This window comes from Coenobita brevimanus, chromosome 24, assembly GCF_032717465.1.
Source record: "Coenobita brevimanus isolate Jiangsu-jjx chromosome 24, ASM3271746v2, whole genome shotgun sequence".
Classification (NCBI taxonomy): domain Eukaryota; kingdom Metazoa; phylum Arthropoda; class Malacostraca; order Decapoda; family Coenobitidae; genus Coenobita; species Coenobita brevimanus.
The window spans coordinates 54,315,528-54,339,517 of record NC_136977.1 but is presented as its reverse complement, the minus strand read 5'-3'; the positions used below and the strand labels follow the sequence as shown (position 1 = coordinate 54,339,517).

Here is a 23,990-nt window from a genome sequence, read left to right as displayed (position 1 = left end):
TTCCTACACGTCCGGTTCCTTGGTGGAACTCTGAGTGCAGTTCCACAGTGAGAGCCAAACGAGTCACCTTGTCTCGACTTCGTCGTCACCGTGGGGATCCTCAGTATTTGCTGGCGTTTCATAGGGCACGAGTTCATATGAGGCGGGTTTTAAAGGAGGCCAGTCGTTCATCCTGGAAGGATTATGTTTCCTCCATCAATTCGAGGACTTCCATCACCCAGGTGTGGAACCGGGTAAGGAAAATTTCAGGAAAATTTACTGTTCCCTCCCCTCTTGTTTTATCTGGAGCAGGTGGAACTGTGGCTGATCCACTTGCTGTTGCAGAGTTGCTTGCTGATCATTTTGCCAGTGTGTCAAAGAAGGATGCAGATACGCCTTCGGCTTGCCACCGTCGGCTCCTAGAGTCTCGTGGTCTCAGTTTTGCCTCTGCTGGAGGAGAGCCTTACTATGTTCCATTTTCAATTTCTGAACTCCAGGCAGCTCTGTTGCAGTGCCATGATTCCTCTCCTGGTTATGATGATAATTCCTTATGCCTTTTTATGCCACCTGTCTGATGAGTCCCTGTTGTTTTTGCTTTCACTGTTTAATAAGGTCTGGTGTTCTGGGGAGTTTCCGGCTTGTGGGGTGTTGCTGTAGTTATCCCCATCCCCAAACCAGGTAAGGATCACCTTCAGGCGACGAATTATCGGCCTGTTTCTTTGACGTCTTGTATATGTAAAGTTTTGGAAAAGATGGTCAATGTTAGGCTTGTGTGGTTTTTAGAGAGAGGTGACTTCTAATGCCCTGCCCAGTATGGTTTTCGAAAAATGCGATCTACCTCTGATGCACTGCTGTCCTTGGAATCTTCTGTCTGTGAGGCTTTCTCCACTAACCAACACCAGGTCACGGTCTTCTTCGATCTGGAGAAGGCATATGACACTGCCTGGCATCATGGTATTTTACTCCCTCTTCATGAGTTTGGTCTTCGTGGACGCTTGCCTATTTTTATTCAACAGTTTTTATCTAACCGAATTTTAAGGGTGCGAGTGGGAGGAGTGCTTTCTAATGCCCAAACACTAGAACATGGAGTACCACAGGGGAGTATCCTTAGTGTTACTCTGTTTGCTGTAGCCATTAACAGTGTCATTAGTGTACTTCCTGATGGTGTACGAGGATCCCTATATGCCGATGACCTCTCGATTTCCCTCACTGCATCTAGAATGTCTCTGATAGAGATGAAGTTGCAGCTGGCTCTTAATCGAATTTCTGACTGGGCAGAAACTCGCGGTTTCCAGTTTTCTTCAACAAAGACAGTGGCTATGCATTTTTGTCATCTTCGAGGGGTTCACCCAGACCCTGACTTGTATCTCTATGGTAGGAGAATATCCTGTTTGGAAGAGACGTGGTTTCTGGGTCTTCTGTTTGATAGACGACTAACCTGGGTTCCTCATATTCGTTCTGTTAAGGCGGCTTGTCTTAACCCCTTAAACGCGGCTGTGTACAGTCGTTCCCCCCCGAGTGGCGGGGTTGTAACGCGGTCTGAGTACCTGTAGGAAAATATTCGCCAAAAATCAGAGATTAATCCTAGGTTATTATACTTGGTATGGCAGATAGTACTTACATTCAGCTTTCACCAGAGACAGGTGTTGAGCCTTCGTGGACTACCCAAGGACTTGTGGAGACTTGCAAAGTTGGGTAACCAAATCTTCACTTTCACACCTCCAGCAACCTGGTTTCCCCTCTACCACAGCCTCATTCTGTCACAGTAAACTTTATACTACAACATAAAGGTAGTTAGGAATCCGTATTTGTACAATAAGCACTGAAAATAAGGCTAAAATCAACGGAGCGGACGGCCGACATGCACTGTGGCGGCGGTCTTCCCGTCACTCAACAAACATTTCCATTTTCACAGCTAAAAACATGTATACTACATTATTTTCAATCATATTATTTCCCAAAAGATCACCACGGCGCGCTTTTTATTCTGCCTTACGTCCGCCACTTTATTCTCGTTCCTGTCGGCCGCTTGCACTGACTGGGAAGAGCTAGAACTCGCCATAATCTCACTTTGAAAGCCTGCAGTAAACTGACGCTAAACAGGGGCAAACCATGAGAAAAAAAGCTAGTGTTACAACCGGGGAAACAAGCGTTTCCTAGTAGCATAAACTGCTTGTGAGAGGAGAGCGCAGATTTACAGTTCTGAGTGCTCAGAGCACTGCCATGTATCACAGCCAGGCTGGCCGGGCCGTGGTGGGGGGGGGGGACGGGGGGAAAACGCGATATTTGGCAACAACTGAGGTCAGCAGTACAAAGGTAAAGTATGCTAGTTGTAGCTAGAGGGTGGTGGTACTGATAGACAATACCAGCTGGAGCCTGCTTGCCCGCGGTTATTCAAAATTTACTCAAATTGCAAACGCAACGATCCGCTGTTATGTCCTTTGGGCCGACCGTCGCAAATGCGACGATCCGCGTTTAAGGGGTTAAAGCTTTGAGTCCTTTGAGGGTTTTAGCTCATACCTCTTGGGGTCCTGACCGTCAAACCCTCCTCCTCTTGCATAGGTCTCTTATTCTTCCTAAACTTGAATATGGGTGTGAGGTCTACTCCTCTGCAACAGGTGCCCATCTCCGGTTGTTAAGTTCTGTGCATCATGCTGGTGTCTGTCTGGCATCTGGGGCATTCAGATCATCCCCGATTCCAAGTTTATTGGTCGATGCTGGTGTACTTCCCTTGGATTTGCGACGCCAGTTGCTCATGATGAGGTGTTGGTATCGTTTCATCGCATTCCAGACTCAATTTCTTGTGCCATCATCTCCCAGGATTCCCAATCTTCTGTTTTTGACACCCGTCCTAATTTCCCAAAGCCATTTGGTTATAGGGTTATGTTAGCCCTCCCTGTTCCGAGACTGACAATTTGTCCACATCGGATCCCAAGGGTGGGTTCTTGGCTACTCCCTCGCGTGACATTCTGTAGGTCCGTTGTTGAAAAAAAGGGCTCACGTCCCTCCCAGGTGTCCCTCTCCCTCTTTTTAGAACATGCCTCCATTCATGAGGGTTCTGTCCCCGTTTATACTGACGGGTCTAAGACTGATACTGGAGTAGGATTTGGTATTGTCTTATCTTCCTTTAGTAGGGGCGGTAGCCTTCCTGGCATTACTTCAGTGTATATGGCAGAACTGACTGCAATTTTATATGCTGTTAAAATTATTTTTACTCTCCCCCAATCCTTTTTTGTAATTTTTAGTGGCTCGTGTAGTGCTTTGTCTGCACTGGAGTCTTTTAATGCATCCTATCCATTGGTTTTTATCAATTTTAGAATGGCTTTTTCTTCTCGGCCGTCGTGGCCGCCGGGTAAACTTCTGTTGGGTACCCGCACATATTGGTGTGGCGGGCAGTGAGAGGGCAGATACTTTAGCTAAAGCTGCATCTTCTCAACAGCCCCCAACCGACTACCCACTTCCTGCTTCTGATGTAACACCTTACTTGCGGAACGCAATTTGTATGTGTTGGCAGAGACAGTGTGATGTTGTTTCTCACAATAAACTAAAAGAAATCTTTCAAAGAGTTGTTGTGCCAAGGGTTCTTCCCTCTATGTCTCGGCGATTGGAGGTGGCTCTTGCTAGGCTTCGAATTGGGCATTCACAGCTTACACATGGGTTCCTGATGAATGGTGGATCTCAACCACACTGTGATGACTGCCTTGTTCCCCTTACTGTCCGTCACTTGCTGGTCGAGTGTCCGAGTCTGGGGGACCTACGTCAGAGATTCCTCCATAGACATAAGGGGGCAGATGGTGCCTGCTGTTTGTCCTCCATGCTTGGTGAAGCCTCTAGCGATTTTATTGATGTTTTTAGTTTTCTTCAGGAGGCGGGCCTCCTTCCACTTTATATGTAATTGGCATTTTATAAACTGCTCTTTTATAATTTTCAGTGTTTTATTCTTACTAACAGATAATAACTTTATTTTGAATATGCACCTTTTATCTTTCTGTGTCTTTTACTTTGTCATCCGGCGGCATATGACCCTGGCAGTTGCGCCGCCAGATTTTAATTATTTTCAATCAATCAATCAATCAATCAACCTGTTTGACCTGCCCTAATGGGCAGAGATGTGCGGGAGCAAGAGCCTGTCAAGGAGGAGAACATAGGCCATCTCAGTTCCCAGAGCAACACACAACATTGCAACTAACCAGACCTCATGTGAGCTTTTGAGTAAGCCACAATGGCAAACCAATTCCCTGAGAAAGGACAGGAGGGTAACACTGAACATAAGAAGGGAAGATAACTGCAGTAGGCCATTTCCCTTGCTAGCCAGCTCCTAAAAGAGTAATTGAACTAATATAATAAGATAAGGATGGCAAAGAAGAAGGCTTTCCCCCTCCCTCCAAACCCTCCATCCGAAGCCAGCAGGAAAAAGTAAGAAGGAACACCACTCAGTATAGAAAAACCTGCTTGGACATTTTATAGGAAAGTGTGAAAGGAGAAGAAGAGACTATCATAGTGTAGCCTGAAAAGTAAAAAAAATGAATTGGTACTGGTTATATGATTTATTTTTTTTCTCACTCCTTATTTGTCATATGCATATCCAGCCTATAATTGAAACTCTCAGTGGAAGGGGCAGCAACTATATTACTAGGCAGCTTATTCCATTTGTCTGCTACTCTGTTGCCAAACCAATTTCTACCTATTTCCCGCAACTATATTACTAGGCAGCTTATTCCAGTCTTCTGCTACTCTGTTGCCAAACCAATTTCTACCTCTTTCCATACAAAAACAGAATTTATCTAGTTTGAAACCAATACTTCTAGTTCTGTCCTGTGTGTTCACTGTAAGTACCATGCAAATATCTCCCTTATTTATTCCCGCCACTTATTTACACACCTCAATTAAGTCTTCCCTTACTCTACGCCGTTCTAGTGAGTGCAGATTTAGTCTTTTAAGTCTGTCTTCATATGTAAGGCTCTGAATATCATGTATCATTTTTGTCATTCTTCTTTGTATATTTTCTAAGGGATTTATTTCCATTCTTTAGTACAGACACCAAAATTTCATAACATAGTCTAAATGTGGCCTTATTAATGCTAGATAAAGTTCCAATATTACTTTAGGTGTCCTATTGCTCACGCTTTGTGAAATAAATCCTAGGACCCTATATTCTTTATTACATTGTTGCCATGGTTTGAAGTCTTTACTAACCATAACTCCTAGATCTCTTACATTCCAGTTTACTAATTTCTTTGTTATCTAAGTTGGCTAAAAGTTGGAAAAGCTAGAAGCCAGGGAACAACAAGCATTAGCTATGGGGGCAGAATTGGCTTGAACCACCATAAGTAATGCATGAAGCCTTTGTGTGCAAAGCAGGCACTGAAAACACACACACACACACACACACACACACACACACACACACACACACACACACACACACACACACACACACACACACACAGACACACACACACACAACTGGAACAAACATATCATGATAAACACAATACCTCAGGACAATAACCCAATGACAAAAGCTGCACTCACTCAACTTAGCCACTCTATCTATCTATTGCCAGACGCCTCAATCCCATTGGAGATGGCCACAAACAAATCGCCTCCACGTCGTTCTGTCCCTTGCCATTTCACTGCCCTGCTCCCAGCTCACACCCCCCTCTCTCATATACCTCTCCACCCCATCCCTCCATCTCATCCTCGGCCTCCCCCTCCCTCTCCCCCCCTCCACCTCACTCACATACACTCTCTTCGTCAGTCTTTCACCCTCCATCCTCTCCACATGGCCAAACCACATCAGTTTATTCCTCCTAATGCTTCCTATCACATCCACATCCACACCACAATGCCCCTTTATATCCTCATTTGTCAGCCTGTCTCTCCATGTGACTCCACAGGCTCCTCTTAAATAACTCATTTCCACTGCTCTCACTCTTGACTTGTGTCCTTCCAACAACGTCCAAGCTTCACTTCCATACGTTAGAGTTGGTATCACAATACTGTCGTGTAGTAACTTTTTCACTTCCATGCTCACTTCCCTGTTTCTTATCACTGCTTTCAAGGAACCAGCAACCTTTCTTCCCTGCTGTACCCTTTCAAGCACTTCACCCTCCAAACTTCCATCCTCACTCATCACAGTACCCAAGTACTTAAACGTACTCACATTTTCCAATTCCTCACCATCCAACCTCCCTGTACATATACTGACTTCACTTGTCTCAGAGACCATCACTTTACTCTTCCCTACATTCACCTTTAGATTCCGTTTCTTACACACTCTCCCAAACTCATCCACCAAGCCCTGCAGCTCCCCTTCATCTTCACTCAACAACACAGTATCATCTGCAAACAACAGTACAGGGAGTTTCCAAACACTACCCTCTCTCACCAGGGCCACTCCAACATCCACTACCCAACCTTGTACCCCTTTTATGACCCCATCCATGTACAGATTGAACAGCCATGGAGACATGACACATCCCTGTTTCAACCCAACCTTCAAAGAGAAAAATTCACTCAGTTCACCATCCACATGCACTCCAGCCTTAGTACCATCATACATACTCTTCACAGGATTCAACAACTTCCCATATACTCCATATATTCTTAATACTTTCCACAATCCTTGTCTATCCACCCTGTCATATGCTTTCTCCAAATCCATGAAAGCCGCATACAACTTCTTTCCCTTCTCTAGAAACCTTTCCACTACAGATCTAAGAATGAATATCTGATCTACACAACCTCTTCCCTTCCTTAAGCCTCCCTGTTCTTCTCCAACTAATTCCTCTGTTCTTTCTCTAACTCTGTCAATAAGTATCTTACCATACATTTTTCCTATTATACTAAGAAGACAAATGCCCCTATGATTACCACATACTTCTTCTTCCCCTTTTCCTTTGTACAAGGGAATAATTATACCTGACTTCCAGTCCTCCGGGACTCTACCTTCCTCCCAGGCCAATCTGCACATCTTCCACATCCATTCTACTACTATCTCTCCCCCATGCTTCAGCATTTCACCACATGCTCCATCACTTCCTGGGGCTTTCCCCAATTTAACTTTCTTCATTGCTTCCACAACTTCTATCCTGCTGACTTCTTCCTGTCTTCTCACCTCCCTCCTTCTCCCAGCCATTTCCCAGCCACTTATACTCGCATTACTTCCATCCTCTATGTTCAACAATTCCTGCTCACTTTTTCTCTCTTCTCCACTAGTAATCTACCATTTTTATCTTTCACTCCCCTGTTAACTTCACTTCCGCCCTGTCTTACTCTCTTCACCTCTTTCCAGAACATTTTCTTACAGTCCCTCCACTTGGCACTCAAATTCCTTCCAAATTCCTCATCCACTCTCTTCTTACTCTCTCTTACTAACCTTTTCACCTATCTCTTTCTACATATAACTCTTTCTTCTGCCTCTCAACTTCTTCCATGCCCCTATTTCTCATCCATTCATTTTATGCTTTCTTCTTTTTTGCCACAGCCACTTATAATGCTTAAAGAGAAGCCAGAAAGAGAAAAAAAGCTTCCCCCAGACCAAATCTAGTGAACTAAGAGGGTCCAAAGAATGAAGGGAACCAAAGAGAGACCTGACAAAACACATGCAACATCACATATCAAAATAAGACTGGCAGATGGCCAAAGGAATTAGGCTGAAAAGAGGCAACTGGCAAAAATGTGCTTGTAGATAGTGAAATGAAAGTGCATCACCAGAAGAGGTTAGAGAATGGGAGTATGAATGGGGTATATGCACAGGAGTATGTGAGAATGAGAGTTGCAAAAGAAGGAGTGTGTATTGTTGTGAGTAACAGATGGAGGGAGAGTATAAGAGAGTATGGATCAGTTGGCTCAAGGATTGTATGGGTAAGAGTGAAAGTTGAACTACAAATGTGGGCGATTGTGTAAGAGTGAGAGAAGAGTTCTCGACAAATGTGGAAGTGTGCATGGAATAGTTTGAAAGGAATGAGAGAGTGTTTTTGATTGGAGATATCAATAGAAAAGTAGGGAATGTGAAGGTGGATGGAGTAGTTGGTGAGTGGGGTGTGCCTGCAGAGATGGATGAAAATGGAATTGCTTTAGTGGATATTTGTGCCGGGAAGGGGTTGGTGATAGACAATACCCTCTTCAGATAAAAAATGATCCACAGGTATACATGGCAAGTGATGAGAAGGGTGGATGGTGAACTGAAAGAATGGAAGGCAATGATTGATTATGTATGTGTGGATGAAAGGATGAGAAAGTGTGTGATGGATGCAAGAGTATATAGAGGATGGGGGAGTGGACTCTGTGACCACCACTTGGTGGTGGTCAGAATCAGTGTCCAAACAAAATGGAGAAATAGTAGAAGGGAAGGACAGGAGGAAGTAGCTCATACAAGGAGGGTGGAAAGGTTACAAGAGGATGGAAAAAGGGCAGAATATAAGAGGGAAGAGGAGGAGCAATTGGGTGAATATAGATTGGAGCAGATGGGAGATGTGGAAGGTGTGTGCAAGATATTCACAGAAGAAATCTGTGCAGCATGTGAGGTGGTGTGTGGTGTGAAGAGAAGACGAAAGGCAGTGCTGAGAACAGCATGGTGGACCGAAGAGGTGAGAGAGGCTGTGGCACAAAAGAAAGCATATAATGAGTAGATAAGAAACAGGAGTGTGGAAGAAGTTGAGAGACAGAAGAGGGCAATATGGAGGCGATCTGTTTGTGGCCACCCCTTACGGGATTAAGGCGTCTGGCAGTAGATAGATAGATAGACCAGAAGCTGAGTATTAGCATGCACTAAGTTTCAGCACCAGGCTACCATCAGAGGGGCTAACCCATCTAGGTGGAGTAGACTGTAGCACCAGTCGAGCAGGGCAGTACTCCCGAGGTGGATGGAAAGCTGATGACAGGGAGTGCTGGAGCTCCCGTTTCATCAGCCCTCAGGACTAGTTCCTGACCATCCCCCTTTGCTGAACTTTTTCAGTGTCTCAGTTACACAGAGAGTAGGCCAGCATGCTCTCCAGTACAAATTTCTCTAACTATCTTCACCAAACTACAATCACAGTACACACTACACTTCCTATTCAAAATTCACCAAAAATGGCGTCAATTCACCCAGCCTCGGAGTCCCCAGGGGGGGGGACCATAAATGCCCCCGCCATCTGCCCCTCTCCCGGTGACGACTCGAGGTGCCTGGAACCACTGTCTGACTCTCTTCTTCTACATTTCTGCAACATTCGCGGCCTTTCCTCTAACTTTCGCTCTGTTGAGCATCACCTCTCCTCCTCTAAGCCTCACCTTCTTTTTCTAACAGAGACTCAGCTGTCTGAGGCAACTGACAGCAAACCCTTTTCTGTATCTTCCTACTTTCTCTATACTCATTTCAAAGCCAAAGGTGGCTGTTGTGTATACATACGCAACGACTTATCTTGCTCTCGTGTTCCTGGCTTCGGCTTTCCTGTCATTCTCTGACTAAATATATCTGTGCTGTTTACTTATCCCCTAATTCTACTGACTATCAAAAATTCTTCGACTATCTTACTTCTACGATGGAACACATTCTGTCCATTTCACCTTTCTCTGAAATCTCCATTCTTGGAGATTTCAATGTTCACCACCACCTTTGGCTCTCCTCTCCTTTCACGGATCCACCTGGTGAACAAGCCTACATCTTTTCTATCCGTAATGACCTAGAGCAGCTTGTACAGCACCCTACCCGTATCCCTGACCGCCTTGGAGAGAGCTCCAACATGCTTGACCTCTTCCTCACAACTAATCCTTCTGCTTACTCTGTTAATCTTTTCTCTCCGTTGGGCTCCTCCGATCACAACCTTATTACCTTAACCTGTCCTATCACTCCGGTACGGCCTGTGGACCCTCCAGGGAAACGTCGTCTGTGGCATTTTGGAGCCGCGGACTGGGAGGCCCTCAGGCAGTACTTCTTTGATTTTCCCTGGAATGATTATTGCTTCCATGGCCGTGAGCCATCTGAGTGTGCCTTGCGCATTACGGAGGTTATTCTCTCGGGCATGGAAGCATACATTCCTTTCTCATATCCTTTGACTAACGCAAGAAAGCCTTGGTTTAATCACGCTTGTTCTAATGCTGTCCGCAACAAGGAGAAGGCCTACAAAAGGTACCGGAGCCAACCCACCCCTGAATCACATAATCTTTATGTTTCTGCCCGGAATCATGCTAAGTCTGTCCTTCGCTCTACTAAAAATAATTTCATCCATACTAAATGCTCTCAACTCTCCAACTCGAATTCTTCCCGCTCCTTCTGGCACCTTGCCAAAAATCTTTCTAACAACTTTACCTCATCATCCTTCCCTCCTCTTTTCTACTCTGATGGTTCTGTAGCTATTTCTTCTACTGATAAAGCAGATCTCTTCGCACAGACTTTCTCCTCCAATTCCACCTTAGACGATTCCGGTGCTGTTCCTCCATCACTTCCCCCCTCTGACTTCCTCATGGCTGACATTAAAATTTCTTCAGTTGATGTATTTTCTGCCATCACTGGCCTCAGTACTAACAAGGCATATGGGCCTGATGGGGTCCCTCCTGTTGTTCTCAAGAACTGTGCTTCTGTGCTTACACCCTGCCTAGGCAAACTATTTCGCCTTTGTCTGTCAACTTGTACCTTTCCTTCTTGCTGGAAGTTTGCTCTCATTCAGCCAGTCCCAAAGAAGGGTGACCACTCCCAACCCTCCAACTATCGTCCAATTGCTTTAACGTCCTGTATTTCAAAAGTTTTCGAGTCAATTCTTAATAGAAAAATTTTAAGGCATCTTTCCTATCACAACCTTCTTTCCGATCGTCAGTATGGGTTCCGTCAGGGACACTCCACTGGCGATCTTCTCACCTACCTTTCAGACTCCTGGTCATCCTCCTTTCGGGACTTTGGCGAAAGCTTTGCCATTGCACTTGACATCTCAAAGGCTTTCGATCGAGTCTGGCATAAATCTTTAATTTCCAAACTGCCCTCCTACGGTTTCTATCCTTCTATCTGTGCCTTCATCGCTAGCTTCCTTTCTGGTCGTTCTATAGCCGCTGTTGTAGACGGCCATCGTTCTTCTCCTAGATCTATCAACAGTGGTGTTCCTCAGGGCTCTGTCCTATCACCAACTCTCTTCCTTTTATTCATCAATGATCTTCTAAGCTGTACATCTAACCCTATCCACTCATACGCTGATGACTCCACCCTTCACCTTTCCATTCGGTTCCCGCAACGCCCATCTCAACAGTTACTTCAAGAAACAAGGGATGAGGCTATGGCACACCTAATGTCTGACTTGGCTCATATCTCTGACTGGGGTAAAAATAATATGGTTGTCTTTAATGCATCTAAGACTCAGTTCTTACACCCATCAACCGACAAAATCTTCCACAGGTATACCCACTAATGTTTAATAATATTCAGCTTAATCCTGCATCATCCTTGAACATGCTTGGGGTTTCATTTACTCGGGACTTATCTTGGAAAGATCATATTGCATCTCTTGTAAAATCTGCTTCCAAGAGATTGGGTGTGCTAAGCCGACTCCGCTCTTTCTTTACCCCTGCACAATTGTTGACTCTATACAGGGGTTTTATCCGCCCCTGTGTGGAGTACAACTCTCATGTGTGGGGAGGCTCCCCACATACAGCTCTTCTCAATAGGGTGGAGTCAAAGGCTTTTCGTCTCATTAACTCTCCTCCTCTTACTGACTCCCTTCAACCTCTGTCTGTTCGCCGCACTGTTGCATCTTTATCTCTTTTCTATCGCTACTTTAATGGTCACTGCTCCTCTGAACTGTCTGCTTGCATTCCTCCACCTCTACGACGGGCGCGTAGCACCTGTCTGGCAGCAAACTCTCATCCCTTTTCTGTCCAACTCTCTAATGCAAGAGTTAACCGTTACTCCCAGTCTTTCATTTATGCAACAGGTCAGCTCTGGAACTGTCTTCCTCTGTCTGTATTTCCTGCTGCCTATGATCTCCAGTCTTTCAAACGTAGTGTGTCCAGGCATCTCAAAATGATCGGATCTTGAATTTGGCTCTCTATTGTATTTTGTTTTTCTCTTGGAGGGAACTGTTACTGCGGGCTCATGGCCTTTGGTTCCTTCTTCCTCACAAAAAAAAAAAAAAAAAAAAAAAAAAGCTGGATTAATTTTCCAATGATGTTTGTTATTTGATTATTACCCTGGAACAACCTTTCAGGACCAGATATGGATCAGTTAGCAATTTAAACACTACATCCTTACTGCAACCAGTAAATTCTGTTTGTTAATTGAATTGTGTAAAGGTAATACAGCCAAGAGATTCTTCTGTCATAACCATCCTCTGTGGGGAATTTGGCCCTACTGGGAAGCAAATACCATCAAGATTGGTAGATAGATAGATGCATGTTAGGTTATACTGTAGTTAGGTAGCCATAAATAAACAGTCAGTCCTTGAGTAATGCATTTTGTTCTTACATGGTCAGCATAATGTGACAGGTCATAATCAACATGAGGAAAATCTAGAGCCTACGCATGAAGTGTCAGTTAGCCTGGCAACACAGTTTGAAAGTTGTGCGTGGTGATGTCACCCGCCAGACTTAACACGAGTGGCTGCTTTACATCAGGTTACCTGTCCTCGGCATACACCTATATACTGTACTTTGTCTTTTGTCTCACTGAGTTCTACCCATGCTATGCAGCAAGATTTGTTTTTGTGCTTGAGTGTTGAGCGAGGACATTGACACTTAGTCTTGCTGCATGATCAGCTCCAGCCACCTAGAAAGCAGCACTTCTTCATGTATGCCCAGAAGTATGAGATAGTAAAGGAGTTAGAGGAGGGACAATGGCAGGTAGAAATGAAAATGCATAGCGTGAATGAGAGCACCATCAAAGGATTTGACTTAGATGTTGAAGAAGGAAATTCTGGAGTAGCAACATCTTAACAATGACAACAACAACATTGGGGGTGGGGGTGGGGGGGTGAGTGCTGCAGAGCAACACATCAACAATGCCATTTATGTTCCTAATGACAATAGATCTATCTATCTCAGTGTTTTACCTGATGGTGGTTATAAGTAGGAGTAATTTATAGGAGTTAGGGTGGTAAGAAGGGGTAAAAGTGAGATTTTGGAAAGTCGCCAGACTACACTCTACCGATCATACATGCAGACATATTGTTTGAGTAATGCATGTTTGAGTACCACGATCCTTGTCCAGTTCATATCATCCATGTTACTCGATGACTGACTATACTTTAGTGCGTTGGAGTTGCACTAGGTAGTGCCCTGATAGATATGGCAGTTGGTCGTTTTGAATCCAGGTTGAGTTTTCTTGCATGCTATACTAAGTCACAGCTACCATAAAATAGCAAGCAACAAGAAGTGCATTTAAGTATAGCATTTGGGTAGTGTGATAAGTAAGGATGGATGTTTAGAGGGTGAAGTGCTTGAAAGGGTACAACAGGAAAGAAAGGTTGCTGGTTCTTTGAAAGCAGTGATAAGGAACAGGGAAGTGAACATGGAAGTAAAAAAGTCACCACATGACAGTATTGTGATACCAGCTCTAACATATGGAAGTGAAGCTTGGACCTCGTCAGAAGGACACAAGTCAAGAATGAGAGCAGTGAAAATGAGCTATTTGAGAGGAGCATGTGGAGTTACATGGAGAGACAGACTGACAAATGAGGAAGTGAAGAAGCATTGTGATGTGGTTGTGGATGTGACAGAAAATGTTGGGAGAAATACATTGATGTGGTTTTGCCATGTGGAGAGGATGGAGAGCAAGAGACTAATGAGGAGAGTGTATGCGAGTGAGGTGGAGGGAGGAATGGAGTAAAGAGGTATATGAGAGAGGGGGGTGTGAGCTGGGAGCAAGGCAGTGAAATGGCATTGGACAGGATGACATGAAGGTGATTTGTTTGTGGCCACCCCTAATGGGATTGAGGCATCTGGCAATAGATAGATAGTGAACAAGCAGGTCACAAAGTACTAATATATTCTTTAACTTTTTCAGGAATCCGGACGCATATTGTGTACATCACCTACTCAGTGTGCTGGATTGCAACATTTTGTAGGTTTCTTTGATGAAACTGAAGCAAAACTTAGGTGGCAAAGAGTTGATAAAGAAAGGCTGACAAATGTTGTTGTATCAGAGCTTGAGAGAGCAAACCATTTTGGCTTTGTCTTCATCAGGTGTTCAGGGAACATTTCTGATGCAGAAGATTTGGGACAACCTCAGTATGATGAGAAGTATGATGATGTAAGTTCAAAGTCTTATAGTCAGTTGTTCATGTACCCAAGAAAGTTTTCTAAAAAAACTGAAGTTAATGGTAAGAATAACATAAATATAAATATGTTGATGATAGATTCACTGTCTCGTAATCACTTTTATAGATCACTTCCTAAAACAGTAAGGTATCTTGAAAGTCTTTTTGAAGGGGCTAATCGCACTGTGCTTGATTTTCAGTACATGCAGGCTGTGAAGCAAAGAACATATGAGAGTCTTGAAGCTTTGTTTTCAGGATATGTAAATATGACAGAAATTCCATTTGGTACTTATGACATACCAAAAAAGCCTCTGCCATTATCACACCTGTTTGGATTCTACAAGAAGAGAGGTTACAAGACACTTTGGCTGGAGGATCTTTGTTGGAATTGGGAGTGGGGTCTTGTTAAAGATCTGAAAGTGATAAATGAATCTTTGAGTGCACCTGCCTTGTGGCAGAAGTTTAAAGAAGCACTCAGTAATGCTAATATTGATTCTGTTGATATTACTCTTGCCAGTTGTCATATTCTTGAAGCTAATGGGAAAAAAGATCCTTTTCATGACATACCTGCAGTGTGCTTTAATGGTCAACATCATCATGAATACTTGCTGCAGTATCTACAGTTGTATCAGAATTCAGTTCAAGGTTACACCCCTTTCACAACTTTTACTGTCACTGATGTTGCTCATGATGAGACAGGTCTAAGAGTTCAAGCTTTGGATAATTCTCTTACTAAATACTTGAAATTTGCCTCACAGTTAAATAATACAATTACCATTCTTTTCTCTGACCATGGAAGTACATACGGAAAGTTTATTCAGTCTAGTCCTGAAGCATATATTGAGACTTTTAATCCCTTTCTGTTCTTTATTATTCCATATGATGTACAAAAGTCCTTAGGATATGTTCAGATGAGAATTTTGAAAGATAATGAGAAACGTTTAATTAGCTTGATCGATGTTCATGGCATGCTGCTGCAACTTCTTCAAGAAAAAGGGAAAAACACAGATAAAAATTTTTTAAAAAAATACGTAAACCCTGGTGGACTAATGAACAATATACCTCTCAGAAGAAACTGTAATAACATTCCACTTCTTCAACCAAACCTCTGTATTTGTCGAAATTTTGAGACATCAGTAGAGCCTGCTGACATTCATATGGCTCTTGCCGACTTTGGACTTGGTGTTCTAAATAACTTAATCTTGGAGCAGCATAAACAGAGTGGAAGCACAGGATTTGGCAACTGTAGACCATTGCAAGCATTAAATGTAAGAAAAGTTCATGAAATCAGAATGTCTGCAGATACAACCAAGTACAAAATTGACGTTGTTGTGAATGCAACTCAGTCAAGATTTAATGACGACAAAGAAATATTTTTTCTCATCTTAGAAGCAGGATCAGCAAACAGTCCTCTGCGCCTTGTTTCGTATGAACGCATGAGCTTGTATGGAGTTTTCAGTGGCTGTCGGGATCCTAGTGTAGAACTGAAACTATGTGTCTGTAGTTCTGATTCAGATAATAAGAAAGATGGACTTCTTAGTTCTCTTCTGCTTGGAAGTTTCTTTCAAGACTTGAACATGGTAAAGAACAGTAAAACTGTTGATAATCACCAGATTAGTGACTTTATCTCAAATTCTGTTCTAGGCACAAAAGCCAAGCTTGATTTTTCATACCCTACCCATAATCCTTGCCTCTTTACAATTATACACAGATTTAAGACTGGTATTGTGCTGATGGCTTCAAATTTTTGTCAAGAAAATCATGTATTGCAAATTATCATGAAGACAGAGAACCTGAATCTGTCGTGTGAAAACCATCATAAATTTTCACTGCACATTGATGATGTGAAGATGTTAATTGGTGGTATTGTCTCAAATCCTAAAATAGCTTGGCAGTGGGAGTACTCTGTAAAGATTCAGTAATATTTAAAAGCAAAGCTGAAAATCCTCATTGTTTTGACCATGTAAAAAACAAATGAGTGTAAATTCAAAAGTGAAAAGAAGGTGGGGGCACCCACCATCCACTCACTTGATGTAGTGCTGCTCTTGGGTGTCTGTCCTTTCCTTTCCTCCTTCCTTCTTTCTTTCCTTCCTCTTCTGTCTTTCTTTACTTCATTCTTTCCTTGTCCTTCACCTAAGTGTGACTTTATACTTCCTCTTTGTCTGTCTTTCCTTTATTCTTTCCTCTTCGTTCTGCCTATAGGTGACTCTACACTGAGTGACAAGCCAAATGATTTCCTGTACACCAGGAAACCATTTACTACGCTGGGTGGTTACCACATAACCAAATTATGGCGCCTGGTGGTTTAGTGGGTAATTACGGCACTCCAGTCGGTTTGAGCTGGTGAAGGTTTGTATCCAGGGGGTGGTTGGGGTTTATTGTTCACGTAATGCCACTCAGGGATGAGTGAGGCTGGTCACTCTCATCTTAAATGTCAGGACCAACTTGCCTAACCCCAGGCTTATAGGCTTCTCATAGTGCAATGTAGGATTGGATAATGGATGGATGGAAAACAGTATGTTATGGAATCCCAGGTTTTATATCAAATATATTTATGTAACAGATAGTGATTCGCTACATTACACAGTCTTAGCACTAATGGCTTCCTGTAACCCTGGAAACCATTTTGCAAATTTGGGTGGTAACCATATAATTAAATAAATGGGGTTATTTGGAGTCTACTGTGGTGCCCCTGTTAACTGGGTGGAGAGATGCAAATGTAGCATCCATCCAGGAAACAAACCTCCACACACTTCCTGTGCCTTGCTGTAGCAAAGTGCTGTCTACAGAAATGTTAGTTCACTGCATGGGACTGCCCTGCAGGGTCGATTGCTTGCCTGTGGTTGATAGGTCTGCTTGGCCAGACAGTCTTAGCTCTTGCTCCCCAATCCATTTATGCTTATCCACATGACTGTGTAGTCTGTACCTTTATGCTGTTAATTGCATCACTATGAGGGAGTATTTTTATTATATTGCCCATGCCATCTCCAGACGATTTTGTTCAGCTTATGGCATATGGCGATCATAATTGTGACTTGTCTCTGTAATGAGGTTAAGATTTTCCACTAATGCAGTTTGAATTTGATGGCCAATCAGAGCAACAAATCAATATGCTGCAGTGGTGATGTGCCATTCATGCCATGCTGTGGCTGGCCTAAAATGCCAAACAGTATTCTCTGTCTCTCTCTCCTGCATTGTTGAACTTTGCACTCTACCCACTCTTATATCCTGTACTATCGCATGCTAAGTGATCTGCTGAACTTAATCAGTATTCCATTACGTAGACAGTCTGCTCACCTATAATACACAATTTCCATCTCAATAACTTTTTTTTTTTTTTTTTTTTTTTTTAAATAGCTGCTTATCTTTATTACTTAGTCCTATTTTGCTTCATCATGAGAATAGGGGCCTGGGGCTAGGTTACTAACTCCTGACATTTAAGGAAGGGTGATCAGCCACACTCATCCCTGACTGGCATCATATGAGCCAAGGGACAGGGCTGTAGCACCAGTCGATCAGGGTGGTACTCCCAAGGGGAATGATAGTGCTGGTGCTTGGGAGAGCTGGAGCTCCCATTTTGCTAGTCATCGGAATATCCTGACTACCGCCCTTTGGTGCCTCGTCAGTATGATGCTAACACGGAGAACAGAGCTGCATACACTCTCAAACACTGCACTCTATCTGTCTCTTGCATTGCTCTATATGGTCTTACACATCATGCAACGTACTCCACAACATCACGGGTTGACGCCAGCAAGGTCATGCGGCCAGAAAGCATTGTCCCCACTACCTAGTTGAGGACCTGTTGAGGGGAGGTGTGACATGGGCTTCGTCAGCATTGTTTTTGGGACCTGGATGAATACAGGGCATTGCAGTTCCGAGGTTGTTGCTTCCAACCAATTGAGACAGGCCTGAACTTGGGAGTAGCACCCCAGGAGGCTGCCCTATCAGTGGGTGTATAATGATGGGGTAGTCACAGTGCTAAGGCACTCTTGAAGGGTGTCCTTCTAGCTGTCCTGGCAGGGTGCCCTGAGGCCACTGCCACAGCCTCTCGTCACTGCTGGTGGGCTACGGGTCCCAGATCCTGTGAATTAAATCACCCAAGGAGATCAGAGTGGCCTCATGGAATCTGGGTAGTTTGAAAGATAAAGCAGGGGAAGTGGTTCAAGCAATGAGTAGGAGCTGGGTGGATGTTGGCTGTGTACAGGAGGTTAGGTATAGAGAAGGATCAGCCAGAATGATTGCCAGAAGGGATTGTCGGTACAAGATACTGTATTTTGACAGGGAAGGGCAGTTGGATATGGTGGTGTGAGTTTGCAGGTTAAGGAAAAATGGGTGGAATATGTCATGAATGTAATGAGAGTGAATGAAAAGATTATTGTACTGAAGACTCAGTTTGGTAGGGAGACAATTTCATTTACTGTATATCTGCATATGCTCCACAGGCTGGCCTGGATGATGAAGAAAAAGATAGATTCTGGGATGACTTAATATGCGTGGTAAGTGGTATGGGAGGTGATGAGAGTGTAGTTTTAGGAGGGGACTTGAATGGTCATGTAGGTGAAGCAGCTCAAGGATATGAAGGGGTACATGGGGGATGCGCATATATATGAGAAATGAACAAGGGAAAGGATACCTGAGTTTGGGGAGGCAATGAACGTGATTGTGTGCAACACGCATTTTAACAAATGAGAGAGTAGCTTGATTACATACGAGTTTGGGGGAAATAGTACCAACATGACCATTTCCTGGTCAGGACGGCTGATAGGAGGTTGGTGTTGATGTTAATGTTATAGGGCGCGAAGAGTGTGTGCAGCAACACAGATTATTGATATGTGACATGGTGCTTACAGAACGGATGCTGAAGAAGAAGACCTATGCACCTAGGAGGAAAATATGGAAAGTGGAAAACTGAGCAATAAGGGATGCCTTCTATAATGAGATGAGTAGAGTAGTGGCTGAACAGGGAGCTGTTGACAGAACTGTTAATGAACAGTTCAAAGCTCTCAAGAACAGTTACTGATTCAGGGTGTGGATCGACAAGGGGTCCCCCCAAGACATAAAATAACATGGTGGTGGGATGTAGGTGTAGAAGCTGCAGTTAAGGAAAAAAGAATTTCCAGGAATGGAAAAAGGGTGGTAACAGGAATACATGGCTGCCAAGTGTCTGGCTAGAAAAAAAGTATACAGGGCAAAATATGAGTCTCGGAGACTTTCACTGGATAACCTAAATAGTGTAAAACGGAACAATATAATATTTAAGGTGGCAAATCAGATGAAGAGAGAAAATGGATATCATAGGTGTGCAGTGTGAAAAATTATGAAGGAAAGGTAGTGGTGAACAAAGAGGTTATTAAAGATGCTTGAAGATAGCACTGTAACTGGTTGCTTAATGATGAGTTTGACTGGAATTAGGAAAGTCTGGAGTCAGCAGATCCAGTATTTGGCACTTGGCCTCTGATTGATGGTGCGACTGTGAGCAGGACCATAGGCAATATGCATGTGGGGAAGGTGGCAGGTGTGTCTGGCTTGACGGCTCAAATGCTCAAGGCCTCAGGAGATACAGGAGTGGGGTTAGTTACAGATATGATAAATATGATTATATATGGGTGTGATGTCCCAGATATCTGGCTGAAGAGTGTGATTGTAAATGTGTACAAGGGGAAGGGTGCTCCCTTTGAAAGAGGAAATTATAGAGGCATAAAACTTTTGGATCAGATAATGAAGGTGATGGAGAGGGGTATGATTAGAGAAAGAGTGAATATTGATGAGATACAGTTTGGGTTTATGCCAGGGAATGGGACCACTGATTCTACATTCATTGTTTCACAGCTTCAGGATAAATATATAGGAAAGAAAAGGGATCTGTACATTAGTTTTGCTAATTTGGAGAAGGGCTTTGACAGAGTCCCTAGAGTGGTGGTGATGTGGGCAGTGAGAAAGCTTGTGATTGAGGAGTGGCTGATTAGAGTGGTTATGGCCATGTATATGGTGCTCGCACCGAAGTGAAAGTGAACAGAGATTTGAGAGATGAGTTTTCCATGAATGTTGGTGTGCATCAGGGGTCAGTCTTGAGCCCCTTGTTGTTTATCTTGGTGCATGAAGCCCTCTCATGTGACTTCACAAATGGACTCCCATGGAAGATGTATTCTGATGGCTGCCAATTGTTGATTGCATAGAATGAAAGGGAGGGGGGAGGAAAGACTTAGGAAATGGAGAGATGGTGTGGGTTGCAAGGGCTTGAGGGTAAATGCAGACAAAACAAAGGTGATGGTACCTAGGGTTAGTGGCGGTACTGTCAAAGAAGAGGGAGAGTGGCTATTTGCAGTTTGCCACAAGGGCATGGGAAGTAATTCCATCTTGTGCAGTGTTTGTGATAAGTGGGTGCATAAGAGTTGCACCAAGAGGTGAATATGTATATGTAGTGGTACTAGAGGTAGACTGCGAAATAATGCTGATTTCATGTGTGTGTTGTTTCAGGGAGAGCATGTGGAGATTGTCAGGTATGAAAGGATTGATCTTGCTGGTGAGTCTCTCGAGTGTGTGGAAGAGTTTTATTGCTTAGGAGACATGTTCTGGAATTGGGGCTGAGCTAGTCTGTGGCTAGAATGAAGAGTGGTTGGAAGAAATTCAGGGAGCTGTTGCCTCTTCTGACATGGAGAGGGCTCTCCCTTCATGCTAAGGGATCTTTGTATGTGGAGTGTGTTTGGAGACTAATGCTGTATGGTAGTGAGACCTGGGCAGTAAAGGAGGAGAATATTCGCAGGCTCAAATGTGCAGAAATGACAGTGATTAGGTGGAGGTACAGTGTGCCCTTGAATGCAAGGCCTTGGTGGGCTAGGTTTACAATAGAAGAGTTAAGCGGAAGGATGGGATAGAACAGTATTGGTATTGTAATGAGGAGAGGTAGATTAGGATGGTCTGGGCATGTGGAGAGGATGGGAGATGACAGTTTGATACAGAAAGCGAGAAATGTTGACACTTGGGGTAGTGTTGTGTGAGGCAGGCTGAAAAAGATCTGGGATGAGGTCATAGAGTGACCTCAGGGATAAAGAGCTGACTAGGCTGCCAGAGATTGAGCTGTTTGGACAGCTACCATTAGGTGGCCAAGTTTGTTGCATGCAAGCATGTTGGAACCTTTATATATGAAACAGAATCCAAACCATCCTTTGGATGTATATCGTCATGGGCCTGGGTTGGTGGGAGCACCTAAACCTACTAGACCACTTGTTGCCATTTGGTTATATGGTTATCACACAATGTAATAAATAGTTCTTGGTTACAGGAAACCATTTGGGTTGTCTTTCAATGTAGTTGCCTGAAAGCAACACTACACTGAATGAAAGGATGGTCAGCACAAAAATATCTGGCCACATCAAACCTCAAGTCCCCCTTTTGACCTTTCACCCCATTCCATCACCCCCTGTTACTAATCTCACCTGAATGGCACAAAAAAAAACACAGGTGAATGCTAGAGTGCCCCTGTTAGGCCCACCAGCAAATAATTAAAATTTTCATCTCCACATGGCACCAGTCTCCCAACCTAGTGGCTTACATGATCACCAGCTGACTTTCAACCCACAGCAACAATGCAGCAGTAGATTTTAATGCATTTATCAGGTTCTGAAGCTTGAAAAAAATAAATGAATGTAGATCTTGCCTAACCTTTCAGAAATAAAAGCATTAATAAGAGTGGGTGAGACTTTTTTTTTTTTTCCAGGCAGATGTTGAAATTGGAGAAGGAAGCATTTTTAATCAAACGCATTGCCTAGCTGCTAGGAGCATCCAGGAGCATTACAGAAAAAGGCGTTATAGCTAACTGGTATTGCAGTGGAAAATTGTAGGGCTAATTATGGTACAGTAAACTCTCAATTATTCGTTGTAATTCAGCCAAGCCCAAAGCCAGTTACAGCAAAAAGCTCCCCATCAGCTCAATATTCGGTTTTGAGCCAAATATTGCGTTATTATCTCAAACCTTTATCCTAACAATTTTCCCATGAGTAAAAGATGAAATTAAGCATAAACTGCCGTAAAACCTCTTGCTAACAGACTGATTGGGGCCCAAGCCATTCAGAAAAATGCAAAATTCTGATAAAAGCAGCATCCAGACTTCCCCTTGCTAACCCAGACTTTTCCCAATATATCAGACATCAGTCTGGATGGCACCAACAGATTTTCACTGCCATTGCATTACTGTACTGTACATGTATTATACATCCACTACAATAATCAAATGGTATCATATACAGTATATAACAGTACTTTACTATATACTGTTAAATATTTTTTTATTTATCTTATTGTGGTGAAGATAGCTGAACTGGTCAGGCAGTCCGGACTGCTTCTGGCTTTATCGGACTTTTTCCTATATATAAGAATTTAGTCCGGTAGCACCTCAATTCTGATTAAAGTGAATTCTGGTCTAGTGAAGTCTGTTATATTGAGGTTTTACTGGACAGTAAAATAATGAAATAGTCCAGTAATACAGTAACAAAGCACCAGATGGCTACCATTTACAAGCTGACTGATACACCTCAATGCCAGATATTGCATAGAACTGCTGGTTCTATTCTGTTTTGGCAACTGATAGTACATAATTTTGATGGTTATTGCTTTAATAGAGCTGAGCCAGCAGTGCAGGATTTTGTACTAGGCTGGATAATTGTGAGTTTACTGTATTAGTTTACCCGTATTATATGAAGAATATGATCACTCAGTACACCACAGTTTATAATATAATTATTTACTTATACAATGAATAACTATGATATTTTCATCTTGGTTGTACGACCAGTACAACACCAAATTTCTTTTATGATCAGTTTTCAAAAATGCATCCCAGTCGTAAAACAAGGACATGCTGTTTTTGTTAGCTATGAGCTCTTGTGTGCAGTGGCAGAACAAAGTTTTGCTGTACTGTACTTGTTTTCTATGGATGGAGAAGGTGGCTGCTATTGCATAAAGCTTGGGGGAGCAGAGAGATTATACTTACAAACCATGTCAGTTGGCTTTTGTGGGTTTGAGAGTTGTAGTAGTAGAATAGACTCTCATTTTAATGGACTAATTAAGGGGAAGCCTGATCTAAGAAAGCCAAGAGTTTGTTTTATCTATCTGATAGTCCCGCCCCCCCCTCCCGAGGTGGGATTTCAAGCAAATGTTTGAAAATAAATGAGTACAGTAGCATACAGTGGGGCACCAATTTTCGCGCCTAATTGGGTCCAAAAATAATGCGCGAAAGTGGAATTAGCGAAAGTTGGGGCATTGTCTTTATGGCAAAAAGGCTAATTGGTTCCCGGTTATCCTAAAGTAACATCAGATTTTCATTTTCACTTGCAATACAGTACATCAAATCACTATTGTACATTGCATTGTGAGATACAAACAATAAAAACTGTACAGTACACATTATATGAGGAGAAACATACCACAGAGACCAGGTTGAGGTGTTTAATGGATGTTGGGGGTAAGTATCCGAGGCGCGTGGCGGGCTTATTTAGCCACGCCAGACGTATTGGCGCCACCTCTTGCTGCCTCGCTACCACTCTCTCTCTGCCTCCTCAGATGCAACTTGATGCAACACTTCCACTCTGTGCTGAATTTCCCTTTGTGCTAGGTTCTCTTGAACAAATCCATCGAAATCTTCATCCAGGTTAAGCTCCTCTATGGCACTGTCAGTAGGGATAGCACCATGGTCGGCTGCCCCCTCGGCTTCCAATGGTACTTCCACCTCCGTTATTTCCTTAGTCTTCTGCAGGTAGCGTGTGATAAGAGCCTGCTTCCCCACACTAC

General features: G+C 43.3%; 1 protein-coding gene across 1 annotated transcript in view; it reads left to right on the top strand.

The window, feature by feature from the left end:
* The window catches only part of LOC145393506 (uncharacterized), a 99,245-nt gene extending 83,042 nt beyond the window's left edge, over positions 1-16,203 (top strand). Inside the window, exon 3 of the mRNA XM_080267637.1 lies at positions 13,949-16,203. Within this exon, the coding sequence (XP_080123763.1) occupies positions 13,949-16,123 (2,175 nt within the window). The 3' untranslated portion in view covers positions 16,124-16,203. The remainder of the gene's footprint in view (positions 1-13,948) is intronic.
* Positions 16,204-23,990: the final 7,787 nt, after the last annotated feature.